The sequence below is a fragment of the Epargyreus clarus genome, unplaced genomic scaffold, assembly GCF_041222505.1.
Source record: "Epargyreus clarus isolate Ecla_fem2 unplaced genomic scaffold, WU_Ecla_fem_2.2 ptg000015l, whole genome shotgun sequence".
NCBI classification, from domain to species: Eukaryota; Metazoa; Arthropoda; class Insecta; order Lepidoptera; family Hesperiidae; genus Epargyreus; species Epargyreus clarus.
Genome location: NW_027332223.1, coordinates 89,204 through 115,009, shown reverse-complemented (window position 1 = coordinate 115,009; position 25,806 = coordinate 89,204). Strand labels below are relative to the sequence as shown.

General features: G+C 37.0%; 1 protein-coding gene across 2 annotated transcripts; it reads left to right on the top strand.

Moving 5' to 3' along the window:
• The first annotated feature begins 22,142 nt into the window (after positions 1–22,142).
• On the top strand, positions 22,143–25,806 carry LOC140748314 (uncharacterized). 2 transcript variants are annotated; one of them, XM_073081152.1, is made up of 6 exons: positions 22,143–22,220; positions 22,978–23,104; positions 23,684–23,890; positions 24,118–24,354; positions 24,808–25,094; positions 25,302–25,806. In XM_073081152.1, exons 1-6 carry the CDS (start codon positions 22,208–22,210, stop codon positions 25,703–25,705), a joined length of 1,275 nt encoding a protein of 424 aa, XP_072937253.1. In that variant the 5' UTR covers positions 22,143–22,207; the 3' UTR covers positions 25,706–25,806. The 2 variants fall into 2 exon arrangements, with proteins under 2 accessions (XP_072937253.1, XP_072937254.1); XM_073081153.1 differs by lacking the exon at positions 22,143–22,220 and adding an exon at positions 22,568–22,708.

Here is a 25,806-nt window from a genome sequence, read left to right as displayed (position 1 = left end):
GGTTTCCATGACGTAATTACAAGTTAGTATATGAGTGGCCTCGTGTCGGAACTTTTAAAACTACATATAAGATCACCAACATAGTCAAAAGAGTGATGTCTTATGACAATTAAAGTTCGTAGGCCTAGGTTAGGTAAAGAAAGATAGTTTCAAGGATTGAGACGTAAAAAGTGGGGTAGCCATACTATTATTTTCGTAACCTACGACTAAATTACGTTACTCAATGCTCAAGGCGATCAGTTCCCGAGGGAGCGCGAGCCCGATTGCAATATCGGGGCGCGGGCTCTAACATCGCAATTGCCCCGCGCCCTTCCGCTCCACATGTAATTAGCCCGCTACTGCGAGTAGTGAGGAATAATGAACTTAAGAATTGGGCGGCGTGTTTTCCGGGAACATATTGGCTCCGTATCAGAACGGACTTTGATAAACGCGTACTTCGATCACTATACGCTTATTTTTGTATTTTATTAGAGGCGAAATCCTTTGATACACGCCAGCATTCATAGTTCGACTGTTTTATTGTTGAATTTTTGTACGAACAAAAAAGTACAATTGAATAGTGTATCTGAAATTTCAAAATATTTGCCATTCTTGGCATTCATGTGCAAAAGTGCACGAGAATACATGCAAAAGAGTGTAGTGAGTGTTAAATTAAAGTTACACACACAAAAGCCAATTGAAAATATGTACGTTTTCATTTGACATACACACATTAAGCCCGACCTACTGACGGTAAGACGAGGCAGGAAAAAGTATTTCCGGTAAGTAAAAACAACATCTCAACCGTAATCTCGAAATTTGGTGCTAAGGAATAAGTTTTCGAAGAGTTTCTTAATTTTGAGAAGCGCTGAGAAACATTTCCAGCGGCGCCGTGCAAGTTCGCTTTGCGGTGGAACTCGGCGGAACTCTTTGAGGCCTTTGAGGCGCCGGAACCGGGCCGCGGATACACCGGATACGTGAGGTTGCAACAAAGCTTACCTAGCCACACGATAGCTTTGTCAAACTCTTTTATACGAGTGCTCTGCGATCAGGTCGTGTCATCTTATTTGCAGACTGAGCACTATTGGGAGATTTTATGATGACACTGTCCATACCTGTAACTCCATGAAATCCTAAATCAATATCTTCTTCTCAATCGTTACGCTTTTGTCAGAGCGGTTGTGGTTATTATGTGGTCCTATTACCACGATTAACAATACGCTGCCACTCGTTTCTCGTCGCCCTCCTGTAGCATTCACTCAAATAAATATATTGCACTATTATTAACACTGCGTGCTTAATCCTACAGCTTGACTTACATTATTCATTGGGTATTTTCAATGCAATAGGTATTTCTCGACCCGGTTAACAATTTTTTGGGTCATGAATTCGGCGGCACGAGGTACAAAGCGCGTTCATTAGAGCTGTGGCATTTACCGCGATGCCGGAACGGTAATTATGGCATATTGTCGGTACGGTGCCCTATTACCACCCAATTTCCTTCTAGTCTTGCTGTGGGGACCGTGGGTCAAACACCTGTTTATATCAAAGAAATTTTATACAGGGGCAATAGCCAAACAGCTACGATAGTGTGTGTTCCGCTTTATGCAATAATATAATTAATCGTAAAAGTGTTTTTACATGAGAGCTCATTTTTAGTTCTTTGTTAACTACGAAGCTTCATGACCTTAACCTACTATCGTAATAAAATGTATCATGTCATTTTTATTATTGCTTTACCGAGAAAGAATTGTAGCGAAGTACCGAGAAACCCGAGAAAGAAATGTAGCGAAGTAAGTGTATTAGATTAATAGTTGCAATCGATTTCTATCTGGGGACGAGCAGCGAATTAATAAAGCTTTCAGGTCACGGTCACGGTTGTCTCAAACAGTTAAGCTTGAGGTTTGAAATAATTGCACTTAATTTTAAATTGTTTATAACATCGTTCAGGTAAAAAAGAACATCTTGCCACCGTGCCATGCGAACCAACTCTTTAAAACTTAAGACCAATTCTTACGCAAGTTTGTTTGAAGATAAAATTTTATTGCCAAAAACATCCCGGTCGCCATGTAAGTATATCATGTTTAATCACATCCGCGCCGCCGGAAGCGGGGAGAGGGGCGGGTTCCGGGTAGATGCCGACAAGTCATCCGCCGCTACAGCCTATTTCCAATGCTGAGCTGACATTTTACAGGAATTGGCAAGACTACTGCAGAGATGTAAAAAATAACGTAACTAATATTTATTATATTCTGCTTGTACATTTTAAAACTTCATTTTTTATTTTAATGTTTAATATTGATAAAACTACAGTACGAGGAAAAAATAAACCTATTGAAGATAACATTTTCTATTATGTAGAGTTCTTTGAAATTATAGAGCATCATAAGCTGCTGATAAAAAGCCATAATTATACGTTTCTAAACTGACAGATTTATTGTAAATATTATAAAGAAATATGGAATGGAGCCGGATAACGGAAGAGCTGAATATGAATATGAAGATAATTTTCCACCTGAGCGAATGTCCGTGTTTGCTGAGCGGCGCGAGACCGGAGACCCGAGACCGGTCGCCGCGGGCTACGAACAGACGGAAAATATCCGTTTTATTTTTATTTACTTACATATTGCAAATGCTTGCCTCTACGTCGAAATAGATCTCATATGTTTCCCCCGTTAACCCGAAGGTACCATAACATACGAGTAGGTATGTTAAATAACGTAACGTAAGGTCATATTCTAACTAATTTACAGTAAATAATGTTTTCTATGACTTTACGAAATATAAGCACACCACACTTTTTGACTTACGCAAGGACATACCAGATTTACATCGCTTCTATGTCGACTATATCTGCCATAATATTCATTACTCGACTGCAACAACACAGAAACAAATGCGACAATAGTGTAGTTAAATTACGAAGAACCTTGAGAATCGAAAATCTAAATGAAAGATGTGGATGCGTACTTACAGGTCTGGTTGCCGAGACATTTCTCTTTCACCTGGGCACTGACAACAGGATTTCTGAAGAGGAATACGAATGTGAAAAGTTGAAAAGATTTAAAAGCTAGATAAAATGCTACAAAGAATTCGTAAAAGAAAGCGTTACGGATTTATTTATAGCGATGCGGAAGTTCCGTTTTATCAGAATGAACCGCGGTCGGTGGTTGAAGTTTCAGAGCGGTAAGAGGCTGTCTCGCATGAAGCATTTAAACAACGAGTTGCTGCCTCTACCAGTTTTTTACTTTTTATTTTATGCTATAAGGAACGGTCGTATAAACCATCTGTTACTATTCCATCGGGCCAAGAAGAAAGAACATCCTCAAAGATCCTGATGGAAAAGGAGTGTGATTTGAATGTCGATCTCATACGCATCGCTACTGTTGAGATCTGAGATGTTAGAACAGTTCACATAACTATTGCATTAACTTTACTACAAAACTTCACGGTAACATATCTGTGTTCGACAATAGATGTAACAATTCTAGTCACGACTATTATGGACAAATAAAAATATTGGGCTACCTACCATCATAATTAGAAACATAAAGAAGATCTAAATTCCACGAAACAGATTATTGATAAATTTTACATGTAATAATAAGCTTGTACGGTTTTGATATAACATGAAACAAAATCGCTTTCCTGACGGAAAATAAAATTGCATTCAAAATCTCTATGGAATTAGTTGTATTGACATCGAATATTCAAATCGCAAATACGACTGAATAGAAATACAGTTTATTCCTTTTTCGAATACACAACAGATTTGTCTGAATTGGTAATTGGAGCAGTAATTGGACCGATCCGGAATATATTTTGAAATAAACTTGTACCAAGCGAAGTTACTAAAACTATGTTTTATAAAGTCACCAATATACGAGTATCTAGCTTTGAAGATGTCTTTTCAAGATTTTGTCAAGCCATTTGACATTTTATTTTAAGGCAATTTCTTTACTGAAACTTAAGGAAGCAATGCAGTATGCACTACGCTTCGTTAATAAAATAAAATACAAAAAGTAGACTGCTATATTTAAAATCACAAAAAGAAACTGAATAAATCTGCTCCAAGTATAATTACAAAACACTTTTTATTAGAACTCTTATGAAATTTTTATTGGAGCACTTTTTATTAGAACATAGGAGATAGGGATGGAGCCAGTAGCCAAAATTTACAATCCCAGGGAATCAAGCTCTGTTGCTGCAGATATTGATATGACTGTAGAAGTGAATGCAGATAGCTCGATATTGGACGAAACGTGACACAACCAACTGCATATCAAACTGCATACCAAAGCCATCGACATTTCCGAGAACTCGCATTGAATATTGAATACATTTGGGAAATGACTTACATACAGAATTACATGATTTCCCATTTATTTTGATCAAACACTGATTATGAATTTATGATACAACAAACAAATACGCCAAACAAATTATACTTGTTTAAGATATATACCTATTCCAGAATTTGCGTCCGATTTATCCTAATTTTAATCATAAATTTTATGTAGAAAACAAAAATGGTAATAATAACTTTATACATCTTTGTCCAGACTAAAAAAAGTACATTTTTGTTTAGATACTATTAGCACGTAAGTAGCTAGTAAGTAGCTATCAGTCCATGGACATCTGTAATCAACCCCAGATAACATTAGATTCCTGCCAGAGGTCGGATGCGCCGCTACTCCTGAAATCTAAGCCTGAACGCCTCGGAACAGCATGTCGCCCTTTTTTTTTCTCGAGGGGGAACCTTCAAAAGGTACCCGACGACGTGGGAGCGACGCCGGGTTATGTGGGATTTTTACCGCACTAAAACCCCCCCGGTAGCCGCCCTCAACGCTTGTTGGAGAACTCCGGGATCTCCAACGGAACACAACCGAAGCCCTCCAAGCGTGATGCCCCACACCATGTAGTGTTTACGACGGTATGCGACCACACATACCGCCGTCCACACACACTTCCCGGGGTCGCTTGCTGGACGGTTCGAGCTCCCACTCTTGCCGCCCGCAACCCCGGAAGCCCCCTTTTAGTCGCCTCCTACGACAGGCAGGGGATACCGTAGCCCTATTCTAGTCCCGGAACTACAGGGACAAGCATGTCGCCCTTACCACACTAATATCTAACCAAACATATCACCAGTTCTAGCACCGTAACTATGATGTATACATTTTTACCACGATTTGCATTCTGATATATTCTAAGTTGTAAATAATACTTGTGACCATTACCATTACCATGAGTTTTTACGTTTTCACAAATATGACTGTTTTGGTGTTTGTTTACGTATTTGCCCATGCATTTTCCAATAGGTAATATTTAAACGAGTGACTGCAAATAAAAGTTTTAAATGTCAAAAATTATTAATTTACGTTATAGTATTACTAAGTGAGCGACTGACTGCGAGTGACGAAAAATCAACAGTAGCACTACCATGAGTTGGCATAGAAACGCCACTATAGAAATTGTAAATAGAAAACTATTGTCATTTTGCTAGTGAATAACATAACTACTATCGTTACGGTATTTCTTGACAACGTCTGTCAAATTAATGACGCATGGGACCGAATTTGTATGGCAATAGATCATAATGACATTCGCTAGCGATTTGATTTCGATAGGTGTTTTACGTATCGAGTTACGCCACTACGGATTTTAGTTCTACGAGTAACCACCAGAGGCGCTGTACAATTTTTCATACATTTATTTTACGCAGTCGCTAGCGAGTAATACTTTTGTAAACTCATGGTAGTGCTACAAAACAGCAACTTACAAACATTAATGTGAGTTACTTAATATACGAAATGAGAAGCTTCATAATATTTGAGCGACCTAATATTTGTTTAAGTGTAAATTGTATAAACGTGATCATGAATAAAGGTAAGGTCGGAATTCATACGGATTGGACCCACCCGCTCACAGGACGCTGCCGCGCCCTGCTCGCTTAGTTTTATATTGGCATATATGTTCCAACCTATCCTAACCAATTCAATTAGAAAAACCTAATCTATCTTAATACTGAAGTTGCCTCTCTATATTTCCAGTCGCTTACTTAGTAATGCAGTCGCACAAGTTATTAAAACAGTATGTCATTATCAGTCGCTAAGTTTTTTTTTATTCGATAGTTTTTTAATTGCCCATTTCCAATCAGCGCGCCTAGCGGATTGTGTCAGAACTTGGATATTGTAATGGGCCAATACGTAAACAAATACCAAAACAGTCATATTTGTCAAAACGTAAAAACTTATAGTAAGGGTCAGCAGTGACCACATAACACAACATCATTACAGTCTCAGAAATCATACTGCATTCCGTGTTCAACTTCAGCAATAAACCAAAACATATAAACGGCATCTGTAATGCGAACACTCTCCCCTATGCTTTGTGATGCTAACGCGGCGCGGACATTGTCTCCGCGGCGACGCAAATGGCGCGGAGGTTGCCCCATTGTCCGTAACCCGCCATTGGCGACTTTTGTTTTACTTCTCTTATTATTATTTCCAGGAAATATTTGCATGGACTTTTCACATACTTTCAGTGGGTTCGTTGTTTCTAAATTTATTTTAAGTTGGACTTTAAGAAACGAGGCATTTCAGCTTACTCTTCAGTGGTAGAGGCGCATCTGGTACCGTTTTCAGGAAGAAATCTAATTTTATCTGGAGGTGATTAAAGATGTGTTCTTGAATTATTAGATTTTTTAATAGATTTCAAGTGTTCTACTTTATCTCCAGAAACGCTTCCAAGGTTATTTTGATGTTACAAAGTCCCTCAGCTTATGTGTTAAAAACAATCAATGGATAGAGATATCGCAGCTGAGAAGCTGCAATGCAATCAGCAACTTCATTTAAGTAATATAACTTGTGAACAGTAGTCAATACTTACACACGGACAGGTACATAACATTGACACTGAAAATCCCGTAGTTTTTGAATATTCAGGCGTTACGCTCACTGGACGATAATTCGCTTAAAAATTAATATGCTCTCCGAGATTCAATTGCGACGAGCTCGTTTAAATATCTACGCGTACAAACTATATACTTACGAGTATATGCACGTGGGGAATTATTCGGCCGCTTAGTAAAATTACAGCTGTTAATTAATATAAGTTCCTTATTTATTATTATTACATTATATAATCGTCTGCTTACCTAAAACCAATAATAATGGATAATTGATTTATACTTCTGATGGAAGTAGGTTATAATTTTTGTTACAGTGCCATATTGACTCATTCTAAGCCTAGTGGCTGAAACTCGCCATTTCGGTCGAAGGTTACGAATTTCAAACATATGTCTTTATAAGAAAGTATTTATCAGTTTCTCAAAGGTAGCGTAGAGTAGACCATTTGGTTTAGTTAGGCATCAAAAACAACATAAAAAACCAAACGAATTCTAAGTAATAAGTAACTAAAAAATATTTTTCTATAGCGCGTCATCCCTCTCCTATAGAATATATTTAATTCTACATCCTTTCGAAACAAATATGCGTTAAATCACAGCCCATGAGGTAACAAAGTGAGTGAGCTGCGCTGTCAGCCGCGGGCCTGCTGTCGGAGGCTGACGGATGCGCGCATCGCTTACGATCTCACGTGGGATTTTTCTACACTACTTTTCTCTCATGATCCTCGCCTCTTCAGATCTGATCCTCATAAAAGCTTGCGTGTAAATTATTCTACCTGAAAATACACTTGCACTTTAGGATTCACCCCGCTATATGCTCTTTTTCAGTATAGTTCATAGATAGACTACTATTTTAAAGCTGCTCGTAATTGTGCTCGTAATGAGTACTAAGTCGTAGTCATAGTAGTAGAATGTTACGCCCAAAAATTCAATAAGGTTGAGTAAATTGGGAAACAAACAGAGCCTTACATAAAAAGCTTATTTTTGAGTTCTTCTATATTAGAAATTGCTCTGTGGTCTTAGACAAAAACAATTTTAATATCGAAAAATATGTACAGATCACAAGATTGATTTTTTTTTATTGTTATCTTACACTAAACCACAACTTTACATCAAACCAAAATAAAGTCAATCCTACAGTTTGTTCCCCAGAAGTTTACTCCTAAAACACAGAATAAGTTGCAAATGTTTAATTTGTCATGACACTAAATCGATCAGCGTATAAAATATATTAAATGTGAATTCATTGCACACGATTCCCCAGAACTGCATACATTTCTCTGGGGAGCAAACATAACAATATGTTATGTCAGCGCTAACGGCACTTTATAGTTGGTCGCATAAAAATCCTCTAACATTTTAAGAGAGTCGCTGAAGCATAAAGCATTTTGCATTTTCGTCGTAAGATACTTGATTTATTACACTATCAATAGGCAATGGGTACTTAAAGTATTTTCTTTTATTCATGTAAAATAAACTTTAAATGAAAAAATGTTTTTTTGATTTCAGTTAATTTAATTTAATTTTTAATGTAATTTATAAACTCTCACTATATTATTTGTCACGATCCGTTCCGGGACATCATAACTGTAGGGGTGCTATACAATTGTCATTGTAACCTTGTTTCTCACCTAGGGCGGCCGCCTAAGAATTTAAAATAAATTGTTTAAATTTTTGGATAAAATTAAATTCCCGACCCCTCTTGTGCCCTTTTCAGCACTAATCGAAAATACATTGTTTGTAAGCACTTGTAAGCACTTTGAACTATGAATTTAACATTAGCAAAGAAACCCGTAATCCTATTAAGAGCGAGCAAGTTAAGCCCGCATAAAACCTTTCTTATCAACTTCTACTGTTCTTTGTTTAGTTGGCTTTTTAGTCGTATCTCAGAGTGTATTTATTTCATTTGCTTTTACCCAGAACCTTCTAGATGCGCTTTTTACTTATAATGATTTTTTTTTTATTTACTTAACTCTAATTTGTTTTTGTTTCTCTTCATTGTAATTTGTTTGCTGCGTCTGTACAAAATAAATAAAATTGATGTGTTTGCTTGTAATGTTAAAATGAAAGTTAATTATTAAATGTAAATGAAAATATTATGGTACTTTAAGAAAAAAGAAAAAAAACAATTATTATAGTTTATTTCTGTGTGTCTGCCTGTTTGTTCCGGCTAATCTCTGAAAAAATGGACCTATTTTAGCGAGACTTTCACTTCAAGTAAACCGATGTTATTAGAACTTGAGCTACTTTTATTTTAGAAAAAACATTTAGGGTTTTCTGTACTCATGAATAATATGAATAATATATATTTATAATATAAGAGTAGCAGACGAGCATGCAGTCCACCTTATGGTAAGTGGCTACTGCCGCCCATGGATATCTGTAATCAACCCCCGATAGGATTAGATATTCCTACCTGAGGTCGGCCACAGATGCGCGGCTACCCCTGAGGACTAAGCTGGAACGCCTCGGAAAAGTCTGTCTCCCTTACCACACCCTTCAAACCGGAACACAGCAGCGCCTAACACTGCTGTTATTAGGTAGAAATAAGTGTGGCGGTGGTGCCGCCGGAGTCGAACCACAAAGGCTTCTACCACCTTCATATATTATTAAACTCATGAAATACGTGGTGTTAACACTTTTATACGAACTGTCACCAAAAAATCCACGTACGCAATTGTAGCAATCAGCTCGGGTGTAGTGGCGAAACATGTAATTAAGCACATAAGCCGATATTGGCTGGCCAGTGCGGAAGACAGCGCGTTACAGGCGACGGGCACGCCGGGAATGCGCTTTGAGCTCCGACGACGGCAGTAACGTGAACGAACGGTATTCCTCAGCACTGGACAAGGCGTCCGCTCAGTAAGCGATTAGTTATTTGAGCGTGTTGCACTGTGTTTTACTTACTGTTAGGTGACAGATAGTGTTTATAAGACGTTATCGGAACAGCAAGCCAGACAATTAATAGGTATACAGTTTTAATTCCGTCCGAGTCGCTGTCCTGGAACAATATTAGATCTGAGATCACTTGTGGGTGTCGGGGTGTGGTTTCGCTGTAGTTAAATAATAAACTACTAACTTATATTATAAGTAAACATTGAAAAAACCTAGCAACGGTATAGAATTATTCATTAAGCCATATTCACGAGCGTTCAATATTGGTAAAAATACATTTATCCTCCTGGGTACGTGTTAGTTTGGCAGTTAGTTTAAAGTTTAATTGATTCAAATTCGCGCAATTTGTCACGTGCCGGCGGCTCGTGATTGCCGCGGCCGCGCGACGTATCGCCGCTAAATTGTTCGCGCCACAACATTATCGTACGATTTGACCGCCGCAGCGTTTTTAAACGAGCGGCCAACCGCATTGCAGGTTAATGATCTGACTGCAGGTTGATCACTGTCATAGTTATTTTAAAATCAATGCAGGTTAATGATTCTACTGTCGTGGTTTTTGAATTTTGATTGTTAGGAGCTGGTGGGCACACACATTTTTAAATTTGCCAACACTATACTGTACAACTACAAACATTATAGTGTACAACAGAATAATAAAGACATTTATCACACAAGCATTTTTTTATTTGATATAATGCCTGTGCTGTATAATTTGCTTTTAATAGAAAGGTATATAAGGTTTTCCACATTCTTAATTCCATACTAGTTTTAAATTAAAAATTTACGTGTCTGCCGGCCAGACGTCGTCCTGGATTCTTCTGCCTATTTTTTATGTTATACGAAATATCACTGTTTCATCTACAGATTAACTTATCTAAAACCTGACTGTAAAATGCTAACTAAGAGAAGGACAGGACTATATTATAAGTCACATTTTTTGTAATTCGACAATAAATAAAATTCCACTACCAGTTTTATCAAATCAGATAGCTTAATTACACCTGGTCATTAATCAATGTTTGTGTAATCACTGAGTTGTTTACAAGCCTGCGTCTGTAGCTGATTTATCAATATTGCGGTTTGTGTAAAATCCCAGATGCATCGTTTAATTTATCATCTGTTGAGATATTCCAACTGATGTGTTGCGGTTCGGGCCATCGGCGCACGCAGACTGCTATCTGGTTAATTGTAAACTTTATCATTTATAAATTATGTTAATGTGTTGAAGTATAAAAAGAACATGCAGTCCTCCTTATGGGAAGTGGCTATTGCCACCGCACATTTATGATCAACCCCAGATTCTCTATAATTCTTGTGTCTTTGTGAAAGCATTCCTTTATTTCATTTTTGATATAAACACTTAACGATGTTTATCTTACTTAGGTATAGTCGTACGATTAAAATATGCTTCAAAAATTATTATAACCTAGAGGGCTACAATTATTTAACCATATTATGTTCTTACTAATTCCTCAATGCCATAACCCAAATGTTTACATTTTGGCCATAACACAAACAACCCAACGCGGCAAATTGGGTCCCTTTTTTAACTTCGTTTCGAATTAAATTTTTGTGGAGGATTTTAATTACAGCCGCGTCGTCCAAATTGATTGAGTGTAGAAAACTCCCGCGTTTTATCAATCCGTCAATTTGGCGGCCGGCCACAGACTACCCCCCTGGTACACAACTTCCAAAATGGACGATTTTATATCAACCTAATGTTTTGATATACACGCAAATAAAACGAGCGTCACTCGATTACCTCACGTTACCAAACCTTTAAGATGATTGAAATTGTATTGTGAGCGGCTCACTCCACATGTCAACTCCAGAAATATGGAATTCGTCAACAAATATCTGAAATTCTAAAAAAAAGAGTGAATGCATGTGGCATAATAGTAAAAAAAGACTATGCCCGGAGCGCTCATAGCGATGACAAGTTACACGTCATTAAGGCAGACAATATACGGGCATTCGATTGTACAACGAGACCTATACTGAATCCCATGCCATGAATATTTCTGAATTATAAAATTTTCCCGTAACAAAGCTTTCGGGTCCGAATATATACGGAACCAACTACTCATGATATAGTTTGAATTACCTACATGATTTTAACAAACCATGATAGGATACTAACGCCCAACGATAGCTATTTTGACGAAACTTTTACACAAAGATTGTCAATTTTACCCAACATTATTTAAATAGTACGTAAGTTAACACGTGCGTAGCCGACCTGAATAATTTTTGTTTACAAAAAATGCTTAATTTTCATAATGGCATAATATAATGATTATTAACATTAGTCATAATAATTAAATGTAGTAAAATTTATTTTACTTATTACAGTAATTGTGACTATGAAAGATTTTGTACAATTTTTCATGTTATAAAAATAATAAGTGAGAAATAACTCTATTCTGATTAAACGTGAACTGGACAGACGCTCCAGTCCCTATAAGTGTATCGTGTGACTTTTCAACCGTCTGTCTTTTAACGTTTTCAGGGTCCTGACTGTTCATATAGAGGTATTATCTTTGGTGTTGACGTAGAGAATGAACTGTAAAGTGGTATGAAACGGTCGAAGTGTGATCGTGACGCCCGGAGAGCACTCGGTTAACTTTATGGCGCGATCCTGTTCGCGCGCCGGCCGCGCTCCCCCGGGATCCACGGGCATCGGAATTGGATTGAAACTGCGAACAAAAATTCGAAATGACTCGAAACTGCGCGAAGTGTGGCGCGCGGAGATCGTAGTTTAACGTAATTGTCCCCGAACTGCACACACCGCGTGGTTCGCAACGCTCTCTAGCTGATGAGGCGAATATTGTATATGTATAAGCTTTAAAATATTTTTAACGCATATTATTAGTAACTCTAATTTTAGAAGGTGGTAGAACCCTTTGTGGTTCGACTCCGGCGACACCACCGCCACATCTATTTCTGCCTAATAACAGCAGTGTTAGGCGCTGCTGTGTTCCATTTTGAAGGGTGTGGTAAGGGAAATTCACTTTTCGGAGGCGTTCCAGCTTAGTCCTCAAGGGTAGTGGCACATCTGTGACCAACCTCAGGTAGGAATATCTAATCCTATCTGGGGTTGATTACAGATGTCCATGGGTGGCAGTAGCCACTTACCATAAGGTGGACTGCATGCTCGTCTGCTACTCCTATATTATATAAAAACAAAAACCACTTTATGAATTCGAAGTCATAATTTAGCATGTAATATACCTGATAGGATGTGGTCACTGCAGCCCATGAACTTGAATAGTCAACCGCAAATACGATTGGAGTCTTCCTCGTCAGACGTCATCGGACACAGTTGCGATGCTGCTCCTGAGCTCCTGAGGGCTGAATTTAACGCTTCATATTAGTACCTTATGGCTTACACCCTTAAAACCAAAACTAGATGTTTATAGACCATGAAATGGGCGTTGAGAGCTCAAAAAATCTCATTAAAATGTTTTTATCTGAACATAGATAAGAAGTTTATAAATATTTTGACGTAAATCAAATGAATACATTTTAATATGGGCATTTTTTGTTGATATAAAATGCATTAGACTCATTATTTCGAGTATAATATATCCTTATAATTACCATTTAATTGGAATAGAAGAATAGAATAATTACAGTAAATTGTTTTGATTTTTTCCATTTTATTAAGATGTTTAAGCTTTTTGTGAACACCTCGAGTTACAACTTTTTGTAAACAACTCGAGTTACACTTCCAAGAACTTAAATGGATTTCCGCCATTTTTATAATTATTTCTATTTTACACGGTAGCCGTGTAAATAAAATGCGTACTTTTTATCATAATCAGAAATAATGCCCAACGTTTCACTATTTATCCATAGCAAGTCTTTTTATGATTGTTAATTGACGAAAACAGTAACACAAATTTGAAATATCACGCAAAACGTTATTAACTTCCTACATTTACGGTTCAAATTAAACGGAAACAAATGTAAACATCTCACAGTAAATGTTATTGTTTGGGAAATCTCTCAACATCATCTCAGACAAACGGCCGGAGTAAATTCCCGGCCATAATGTAATTTGGTTGTAAATGACAAAGATTGATGTGTTCCTCCGGGACAGCGAGCCCCGGGCCACTGTCCACTCTCGGACAACTTGGTGACGTCACTCACTAGTCAAACAACCGGGAACGGCTGACACGTCTGTCATCAAACTACTGTTGTTCTTTAAACTTATGAGAGAAATGAAATCGAACTGCACAGATTTTATAGTCTGAAATCCGAAAAAGTAGTTTATCAATTTTATCGTTACGGAATTAAATGCAACACAATTTTAAGCTATATAGTTCTGGAAGTCCGAAAGGAATAGAAAGAAACCAATGCTAAGTCTACGAATTAGGTCAAAATTTAAAAATATAAGTCTATCATAACAATATCAATGTAATTAATATAAACTGTGTCTATTCTGGAGGGTTCAAAGTAATTTATTATGTAGGTCAAGAACTGCAATACATAATACAAATAAATATTAATCGACTGTCCGTGATATCATGAAAATAATACATCCACAAACTTTTAGAATAATTCCGTAATAACAATAATTAACATGTATGTGGTCACCCAGTCAACACCAGCTCATTTTTTAAGCTTTTTGGTAACTAAATAGTTAAGAGTTTGGATTTTTAATATGTGTTAAATCCCTTGTGGTTTTAAATAACAGCTTAATAAAGCGCGATTTGTTCTAGAATGAATGAATTAATGAATGGGTGTGGTAACGGGGACATACTCGAACTTACTTAACTAGACGTTCCAACTTAGTCATCAGAGGTGACAATGCATCCGTGGACGATCTCAAAAGGATTGTTCGTCATATATGAGGTTGATTGCAGTTTTCCATAGACGGCAGTACCCTGATACAATACATCGCTTTTTTTAAATATAGGAGTAGCAGATGAGCATCCACCAGATGGTAAGTGGCTACTGCCGCCCATAGACATCTGTAATAAACCCCAGATAGGACTAGATCAAACAAAGTGTATCTCAGTGGACTATACATTATAAATAGAAAACAAGTTCAATTACTAATGTTATTTAGTTGCCCACTATTGTGAGTCACATAAGAAACCCCGACAGCATTTTGTTTATTCAGTGCAATGACATTTCCAGTAGCAAGGCCTGGGCGTGTTGGCGCGTCGCCAGCCGCCGCCGAGTCAATGCTGAGCGTGTCCACCGTATTTATGACACCACGCTCACTTGTTCACGTGTTTCGCTTTCCAGGTGAGATAAGGGTTTGATGAAGCGGTGCTTAGTGAAAACGATGGTGCTATGGTAATCGTGGCGTTTTATTTTGTAGCAAAGTGGCGTCTACCTGACGTTGAGGTTACCATCTACTGCAAATTGTATCTAAAACACCTACTTGATTTTTTTTTTTATTTTTATGACGTTAAAGTAGAAGATAAGCATGCACTCCACTTGATGGTAAGTGGCTTCTGCCGATCATGGACATCTGCAATCAAACCCAGATGAGATAAATCTTAGCTTACTTAGAGCACAGATGCGTTGCTACCACTGATGACTTAGTTAGAACGCTTCGTATCTCTCCCTTACCACACCTTTCAAACCGGAACATAGCAGAGCTAAACACTGCTGTTATTAGGCAAAAATGGTGTAGGAGCGGTGCCTCTGCAATCGAATCATCAAAGGTTCTACCTTCAAAGAAGTACTATTACTACTTCTCAGACTGAGTTGAAATGCCTAACGACTTGACTGACCTAATTATGACTGCAAGTGTCCTCCAAGACCGTGCACTGGCCCGCGTCAAGTGATAAAAGATCACGTGACCTCGTTATCACATCGCACTCAGTGTACCAGTTAATTATAAGTTGTGTTAAGACAATACGATCCTTTAGGTATAAGTGCCATTAAGTTTTATGTTCTACAATAAATCTATCAAGACATTTATTACGACATTTTATCGCATAAAGTTCGCTTACATATTATACAAATGAAAGTAGGTCTGCATCTTCTGACCATACAGTTCCACTGTGATGCTGCAGGCTAACAAACAAAACTTATATCTAAGTATATTTACCTTGAATAAGATATAACTTACTGACCCGTGGCTTGGGTAGATCGTAGTTTATCTTATTTATGATGTAGAAGTAGCAACGGAGCAAGCGGCCCACCTGCTGGTAAGTGTCTGCTGTCGCCTATGAGCATCGTAACGAACCCCAGATAAGATAAGACTCTTACATGAGGTCGGCCACAGAAAGTATATGCAAGGCCTGAATGGTTGTCACTTGCTTTCGATTCCTCTAGTGATTAAAGTTATTCGAGCTATGTGCTTCTAGAAGTATACGAAGCCGGTTTCTTCACTTTCATCACTTCGCATAACAGCGTAGTAGAATTGTGAGAAATAATCTAGGACTCAGTTACAAACAAATGCTGGAAAAAGTATGTCACATAAAGTGACCCTCAGCAGCCGAATACTATAAAGGTAGCGGCGTCCGATTCAATATAAATGCAAATGGACCGCAAGACAAACAGATTGCGCGAAATATTAATGTACACGGAGACGTCACCAACCCCTCCTCCCTCCCTCGCTCCACGCACCCCTCTCCCGCATATCTCGTCACTCCGCTTACTTTCGCCTTTCGTTTTGTTATAGGGTTACCGATATATACTTTTGTTAATTACAGTGTTTGCAGCCCGATCATCATCAACCCCTGCAACTTATTGTCTGACTCGACTTCAGGCCACCTATCCCTTTTTTATTTAGAATTAGCAATTATAAGTGCCCACTGTCGCCCTGGGCATCTGTAAGCAACATCAGATACGATTAAAGTATTACCTAAGGTCGTAGCAAGGTTGCTATTCTGAAAATCAAATTGGACTGTGAAGACTAATTTGAGATGACATAGTCCACAAACCATGTGTGGATTGGAAGACTTCACATAAATACCTCTTGCACCTCTCAGGCTTGTAAGTTAAAACAAGAATGTAATTAATTCCTAAGACGTAACTTCGTAAAATCAGCCTGTAATTGAAGCTCGGACCCATCGTGGGAAATTTATAGGTATAACTAATCCTACCAGCTAAACAGATTAAGTGGTTAGAGATTAATCAAAAATATATAACTTGCAGGAAATCTCGTTAAAATTGTCTATTCGAAACATGCTTAAATTTGATAATTCGACAGAATAATTGTTATTTATGTATGTGCGACAACCCTATCCGCCGTGGCCCTAAATGAATTTATAAAACTTGTAACTCAGTACAATTTGCTTCGGGAATGTTGCGTTTTATTAGAATTGATTGACGCCGACACGGATTTTTCATTTGGGCCGCTTAACTCGATTTTACTTGCAGATATTTCATTTAACTTTTTTTATTATAATAATAAATGAATGCGATGACGACTTAAGCCACTTTAGACTTTCTTGACGACGGAGCCGGTGCGCGGCGCCACGTGGTTCACACTTTTTAACGTTTATCGAAATCGATGTCTACCTACTTAAAGTTTTTACACCATAATGAGAAAAACATGCACCGTGATGCACCAAGATGATGATGTACCGTGATAGCTCCAACAGCATCCTGAACATGATAAGCAATACAGTAGTGAGTAGACTGTAGATTTATTTCTCATTGCAGTTTTGTACATTTAAAATTGTAATGTAACTTAAAATTGTAATTGTAATTCAAAAATAGGTCTTTGTTGATAATAAATAATTAAATTATTATTATAAATTATGTTTCTAGCAAATTCATAAATGCTTAAGTGTTTTTTTTGTCAGTCAATTATTTTCAAGCAGTCAGTTTTTGTTTTTTATATAAATATGTTTACTAATAATCTTGATACGAAATATTAAAATACTAAACTGTAAATCATAAAACTATAAATCACTTTTTAGGGTTCCGTACCCAAAGGGTAAAAACGGAACCCTATTTCTAAGACTTCGCTGTCTGTCCGTCTGTCCGTCTGTCACAGGGCTCTACCGCTTAAACCGTAATAGATAGACACATGAAATTTTGACAGAGGAGGCATAACGGTGGCAGCTGTAACAACAAATACTAAAAATAAAATAAAGTTGAATATTAAAGGGGGTCTCCAAACAACAAACCGGATTTGTTCGACATTTTTCGATCTAACTGTTAAACTGTTCTAGGAAGACGGTTGAATTTTTTACAAAACGTTTACTACTTTAACTGGTATTATAATAAATACAAATAAGAACCATAAAACACATTTTAATATAGTTATTTTAATTTTATTATACGTTGATTACGTACAATCGTCGTCCCATCGTCACCCCAACGCCAATTTGTGTGTTATATAACTAAGTATTGTTGAAAATCATAAAATGAATAAAAATAACGAACATTCGGTAGTACGGAAGCCTCCATGTGCGAGTTCGACTCGTACTTGGCGAATTATTACATTATTTTATTGATGTGTACTTCGTTGCTCGGATATTAACATTTTAGAAGTGTTTAAGCGGACGTCTGAAAGCTATTTATGATATAGGTACCTATGATTTGTCCCTGTAGTTCCGGGACCAGAATAGGGCTACGGTATCCCCTGCCTGTCTTAAGAGGCGGATACAAACTCACCTGGGCGGAGCCCGACGGGCAGTGCGCTGAGAGGACTCCGGTCGCGATCCTTTGGAGATCCCGGAGTCCTCTACGCAGCGCCGAGGACGGCCACCAGGGGGTTTTTAGTGCGGTAAAGTCCCACATAACCCCGTGTCGCTCCCACGGCACGGGTTACCTTTTGAAGGTTTGCCCCACGAGAAAAAAAAGGTACCTATGATTGTATGTGCATTAATAAAACATATAAAAGGTATATTTACCTTCATTATATTCATTTTATTAAACGAATTAAATGTTTATGAAAATGTACGCCCAATAAACCTGCATAAATGCATAATTAGAAGCCAACGCCACATATCCTAAATTAAAATATTTTATTATTCGTCCGAGCACATAATGCACATAAAGACAAAAAATATACTGCGGTATGGTATTCCAACAAAAAGCATATAGAGGTTATTAATAATTGCAAAACAAGATTTGTTCCAAAAATATTCCAATAACCTTGAAAGTTCGATGGATGGATCTCTATGGCCTCAGGTAGTTTAATTAGTGCGTTATAAATTACCTAATAGTCTCTTTTCAGCAATTATGTTTCAAGATAAAACAATGATTAATTAGCGATAATATTCCGTTCATACCTAATTAAAATTTAATTAGGCAATAGCTACATTTATTCTAATGATTTTCTTATACACATTATTCACTTTCATAAAAAAATAATATAATTTGTCAAATAAACTATATACGAAGTAACATGACATGAAAAAATTATACCTACTCACAGAATTAAACTAATGCCAGACACATCAAATATAGAACCATGTTAGCTTTGACTTTTGTAGTTTTCTAGAAATAACATATATAATTACTTAATAAAAAGAAAACAAATAAAGAAATCCCATATATTTGATGCTGCATAAAATTTAATTTTCCTAATTACTGCCCAAATTAGTGTAGAGTAGATGTTTACCGTAATTTTGGTATACGAAAATAAAATAGAAAAGAGCATATATTCTTCTATGAGTAAGTTTGACTGTTGCTACTTACATCTTAAATCAACATAAAATAGGATTATACTCCTGAAGTCCACAAGATGCATTACTATTCTAGAGGGCTACCCTTGTTATATGGTACCCATGTTATTCTTCATTGTTTACAAGTGGATCGAGGAGGAATAGCAGAATTTTGCTTTGGCTCCTGTATGTCTAGTGATATAGAATGTCGCAAACAAGTTTACATTAACTTGACCTGAAGATTTAGGGCGTAGTCTCTTAGTACCGCCGCGGTATCAAATAGCAGCTATAGTCCTATGATGATTTAATCATTCCTAATTAGAGAATTGCATCCCTACAGTGAAATAAGAAAAAAGTAAATAATAATGTAACAAACTTGTAAATAAATTCGTATTGATAAAGAACTCTTATGGAAATGCCATCCAGAATGTAGTGGCGCTTAACACTGCTCCCATGAGGCAGAGATAGATAAATAGAATACAAAAAATATTGTTGACGTAAATATAATGGAAACTAAATTAAACCAAACTTTTAATCGTACATTATTAAGGTTAATTACTTTATTATCATTATTCTTTAATTGAATAATAAAGCAGTTTATTTCCGTATGTATGTTTATAAATTTAATATATAGCATTTTAATAAAATTGAACGACATGAGCTAAAATTATTTTTTATATTCAAAGTTATTTGACAGAAGAGGCTAAAATATGGTCCACCTAATGTATAAGGACTTATGTTTGAGTCGATAACTACTCTAATTACTAAATTGGTACGGCTCGTACCAGTTTAGTAATTAGAGTAGTTCAATCTCAGAATGAATACGATTTCTGTCACCTTCTTATTTTTTAAGTCTGAAAATAGTGTAGTTAAGTAATACGACTTTATGTGCCAAAAAAGCGCACTAGGCATGCATCGAAATCGTTGTTCGCAGTTACAAAAGCAAAATGTAATTATGCGCAGATTTCTTTGGTTAGCAGACTACACACGAGCTATAATAAAAATTTAAATACTCTAGATATTTTTCATACTATACAAGTACAGTTTTAAAAAAGATGTATGCAAATGACAGTGACCACATAAATAAAAGTTGATTACCTAATACACTTTATAATATTACCGTTTCTTATTTACATACTCGTATATTATAATAACTATATATTTATTTATCTTATATATATAATATTCATGGAACTATTTATATTTAAATTATGTATACTACAATATATTAAATAATAAAATAAAATAAAATGATAAAAAAATATCCTATATGTTTAATTATGTAAAGGAAGAGTAGCTGCAAAACACACCCATTAACACACACACACACACGCACGCACACACACACACACACACACACACACACACACACACACACACACACACACACACACACACACACAAACACACAAAGACGCACACACACGCACACGCACGCTTGCAATGTTAATGTTATAAAAATAAATAAATAAATACTACAATAAATAAATAAATACTTTTGAAAGAAAGTATAGACCGAGTATGGTTCGGCCCGAGAGGAGAATTATACGTATACCTATTTCTAACGCGAAGGAGTTCTGCATATCGGTGGAAAAGTGTGTCTACCGGCTGTCTTAGATATGAACATCTACTGAGGACTTCTAGTCTCTACATGAGGACTACCTCAAGGACATTTATCATCGTTTTCAGGTAAAACCCCTTTCCATATGGACTGTTACAAATGTCCGTCCGTGGGAAGCAGTTGCAACTTCAGATAGACTGGTTATTCACTTGCTCTTTCAACCCTATAAAAGAACTGAAAGATTTGTAGATTTATTAAATAACTCACCAGTAGTTGTTTACCCTTTTACTTTAAATGTAGTCACTTGTATATTGGACTTTAAATTTAATATATTGATATTTTAACTCAAATCGTCACATGCGTCGCTACTACGGAGAACATGAAACACCTTCTTCTATTACCCATAAACTACGTGATAAAACAATTGAACAGACAGGTGTACATGCGGTGTCACGGATAATAAACTAGGTAATAACATGCATATAAGTACATTTTAATCGCCCTTAATGAAGTTTGATTATTTATTTATTAAAGGCAAACATTTTTGGTAATATCTATCGTCCCTAACCAATGTTTATGACTAAACATAAAAAAAATGTGAGAGAAACACGGAAACCCCGCACCAAGATGGTTAAGTGGATAAGTATTTTGCCTGTTTGTTTGCATCTAGTCTTTAGTAGTTTATACTTATAAAACACTGTCATAATATTACACATTTTATCGATTTATACTTCTAAACCACAGAAACATATTTAGAACTCCCGAAGTTCTGGAAATCTCTTTTGTTGTTTCCTAAAACATGAGCTTAGTTGTGCCTACTAGAAAATAGGCTGTTTACTCTGGACAGTTCATAAGAGAGATAGAGAGCCAAATTAGAATATTGTCAATAATAATAAAAAAACGGGTTGCGGGCTTTATTAAAAAATAATTATAATAAATTGTACGTGTATTATAACAAAATTACATATATGCTACTAATATATAGGTATTTTATACCTATATATTAGTAGCAAATTCGTATCATTGCGTATGATATGGTTCATATTATGGTATATAACTATATAGGCTTTTGTAGTGTATTATACTTATTGAAACACATTATCGCTATATACTAGTATTATTTTATTAGGCACGAACGAAGTTGCGGGCTCAATTAGTATTTCAAATAATAAATAATTAAATTCATGTTTCCGCACATGTACTCAGTGTAGTATAAAATCGAGTTTGCAGGCCATATCCTTAGTAGTCGCCTTCTGTTTACTACGTCCCACATAAGTAATGGATTTAGGAGGTAAATTGTAAAATTAATTTAATAAATATTGACTATATTTAATTAATTTAAATGTATTAAAATTCAGCAAATACATAGCACTAAGAAAAAATCCATACTTAAATATAATTTCCAATATATCCAATATATATAAATCCATACTTAAATTAATATTTTCCTCAATTAAAAATGTCTCATTTTAAAATTGTAACAAGTCTTGAAAATAAAAAATATAATCATGCAGTTGTGAATTCCAGGGAAGTTAACGAAATATTTTAAAAATTGTAATATATATTGTCTTTGTTGACCTGAGACTTTATATTTTTTTATTATTGTACCCGCCTATTTTAAAGAAAAGAAACATTGCATTTCTGTGTTACTTAATTTAGTATTAGTTTCGAGTGTATAGTGGTAGTGCCGTAATGGTGGTGGTATTGGTAACAAATGATAGTCTGTTCAGTTGTATCAGTGTATTATTTATTTTACGGATTACGGAAACCAAAAAAAAAGTGAGTGTATGTAGGTAGGAGATTTATTTGCGGTTCGATTCCGGAGGTGCCATAACCACATTTCTACCTAATAACAGCAGTGTTTAACGTAGCTATGTTCTGGTTTGAAGGATGTAATCAGTTCCGACTTAGTCCTCAGACGCACAGCACCTGAGGCCTACCTTAAGTAGGACTCTCATCTTATCTGGAAATTATGGCAGATATCCATGGGCAGCAGTAACCACTGATAAAGATGTTTAAGTTAAAAGAGCAATCTGTCTACATTCCAGTGAACGAGTTCGTGGACGGCCTCCTGAGCGAGGGCGCCCACCAGAAGCCCTCCGACAATGGCCACGTCGCCGACCTGCAGCACAAGATGCGCCTGCCTGAGTGGTTCGACGAAGAGAAATATGACAAGTAAATGTTTAACAGTATTTTGCTTTAAATACGATTAATTCTGTTCCATGGAACACCTGTCATAGTAAGGAGGGCGTAAGTTAAATCCGTCCCTGCTGGTTGCTGCGGCACACATTATTTGTTATACTTTTAGGCAAATATAATTCCGCATAATATGTTTCTATACTTATGGAGAGTAATAAGCTAAAATAAACGAAAAGTACATTATTCATACAAATTTTTTAACTTTAAGAGTCTGCTCTAGTACCGCACAGATTATTACTCGTGTTAATGACCGCAGGAGATAAATAAAATTATCGACGTAGGAATACTTATGCTGTTATCAGTCTCCAGGCTTACCGAGAACACAGAGTATGCAAATAATGCATATGAAATTTGAAATGAAATGAAATTTATTTATTGCATTCTTTTAAATATTCATCAGGAACCTGTTGTTTGAAACCAAATTCTTGAAACTAATTAATTCTTACTCATTCAAGAAACAGGGAAATTAATTATTCAACATTACAAAATATTAAATTGTAATCATAATATCAGACGACTTATACTGCGTTATTAATATTTTCCTATCTTCTGTAGTGGGCGTCGCTTCTTCTGGAAGTACTGCTTCGGCTTCGGGCAGAGCATGACGCTGGGACTGGCCACGGTGTTCGCGGTGCACTCGGTGCTAAAGGTGCTGATGGGCACGCGCCGCTCCAACTCCACATACACCTCCTACAACCGCTACAGGTCCACCATGATGCACGTCATGGCCTGGCTTCAGTACGAATTAAAGCCTGGGACACTGTGAGTACCAAACAATTTTTGTCCTCTCCATGGACTAAAATTTACTTTGCTATAATTACAATTGGTCGAAAACGTAACGATGCTTTGGATTCCTCTGGACCAGTACAAGGTTTAAAATTATATTTATTTCAAATTGTTGTTTAACAACGATGTGTTGACGCTTACACATTTTTTCTTCTTAATTGTATAATTGAATACAATGTACGCTTTTGTTTTAAATGAACTAGGTCTTGGCGTTCTTTGCACGCAGTGCGCGGCCGGCACGTGCGCGCCGGGAAGGCGGCCGTGGCTAAGGGCCAAGGGATCGTCTCGCAGCGCGACATGGCTCTCACCATGATGGGCCTCGTTGGTTTTGCTGTGCTTAAACCGGATAAGTTCTCCATACGCCAGAACAAGAGCGGCGATTGGGAGGGCTTCGTCCATTTCTGGAGGACCGTAGGATACATGCTGGGCGTAGAAGACAGGTTTGTTCATTATTTATTACTATTAAAAAGTAACAGGTAATGCTACATGAACACAAACAGTATCAACGCAGTCAGTGAGACTCGGCCTCTCAATCGAAGATCCCAACTTCGAATCCTCGACACACGCCTCTAATTTTTGGCATATTAAGAAAATATGATCACGTTGCTGGACCGGTGCAGGTAAACATTACTAGGAAACCTTAGAGAGATCTTCAAAAAAGTGTTTTCACGGCGTATGAAATCTAGCAATCTGCCCTTGGCCAACCTAGTGGGCAATGGCATAATCCTCTTCTTTCTGAGATCGATTTCTCAGAAAGAAGAGGATTATGCCATTTCTGAGAAGATCCATACCCAGCAGTTGGACACTAATAGGTTAATGACAATGATGAATACGTCTCTAACAAACCGGCCACTTCTAACAATCTACAATTACAAATGCCGTTTAATTTTCAGATACAACATATGTCGGAAGAACATAGACGAAACCCGCGAGGTGTGCCGCATGATCCAGGAGCGAGTGTTCGCGCCGTGCCTGGAGAACGTGCCGGAGTACTACGAGCACGTGGCGCGCGCCATGCTGGAGGGCCAGAGCATCCTCAACGCACACATCGAAACCAGCTCGTCGCTGTTTTGGATAAGATACTTAGCCGATGTCCCTGGATACATATATACCGAGGCAGATAGAATTGCCTTCCAAAAGAAACTTAGGGAAAATCAGGATGGACAATCAGATGATAAAGGTAAGATGTTTTTATTTATAAGTGGACCCCGATAAAACCTACCTACTTCAGTTACTGGAAAAACGTCTTTAACTTTTAAAAAATAACTTGTAAATATTGTACCAAACTCAGTATTTCGAACAAAGACCAAAGAATAAGCTCTAAACCCAGTAAATCTTTTTTTATATACCCTGAGATTTTCACATGTAATCTTGCTATCTGTTTCAGGAGTGGACACAGCTAAGTTAACGTACAAAAGCGCTATAGAAGGTCTTCCAGACTTGCCGCCGCGCTTCCTGCACGTTAAAGAGTTCGACACCATCGAGACGACTCCGGCGTACAAACAACTGAACTTCGTAGCGAGATACCGATTAGCGCTGAACAGCATCGAAATGGCATTTTATAATACTGAGTTAGGCCGCTTCATCCTTAACTTGATGTACCGATGGGACAATTTCATCGATTATTATTTCCCGTTTAAGGCATTCTTAAGGTTCGGTATCAGGAAAGCCTACGTGAACATGTTCGAGGAGGACCCGAAGGACGAGACGAAGCCGCGGCTCAACGCGGAGTTCACCAAGCCGACCACGTCAGACACGTGGTACGGGAAGCTGTTCAGCATATTATGGTGACACTCATGAGGAATACCTTCAGATAATAAAGTATACGTGTTTTATTTTAAATAGAACCTTAGTTGTTGAGTAGTAGTTATATTTTTAAAGTAAACTATAAT

Excerpts from the sequence above, each read along its gene's own strand:
- LOC140748314 (XM_073081152.1), top strand. Across the intron at positions 23,891-24,117 it reads GAATTAAAGCCTGGGACACT|GTCTTGGCGTTCTTTGCACG; the intron begins GTGAGTACCAAA and ends TAAATGAACTAG. Across the intron at positions 25,095-25,301 it reads TGGACAATCAGATGATAAAG|GAGTGGACACAGCTAAGTTA; the intron begins GTAAGATGTTTT and ends TATCTGTTTCAG.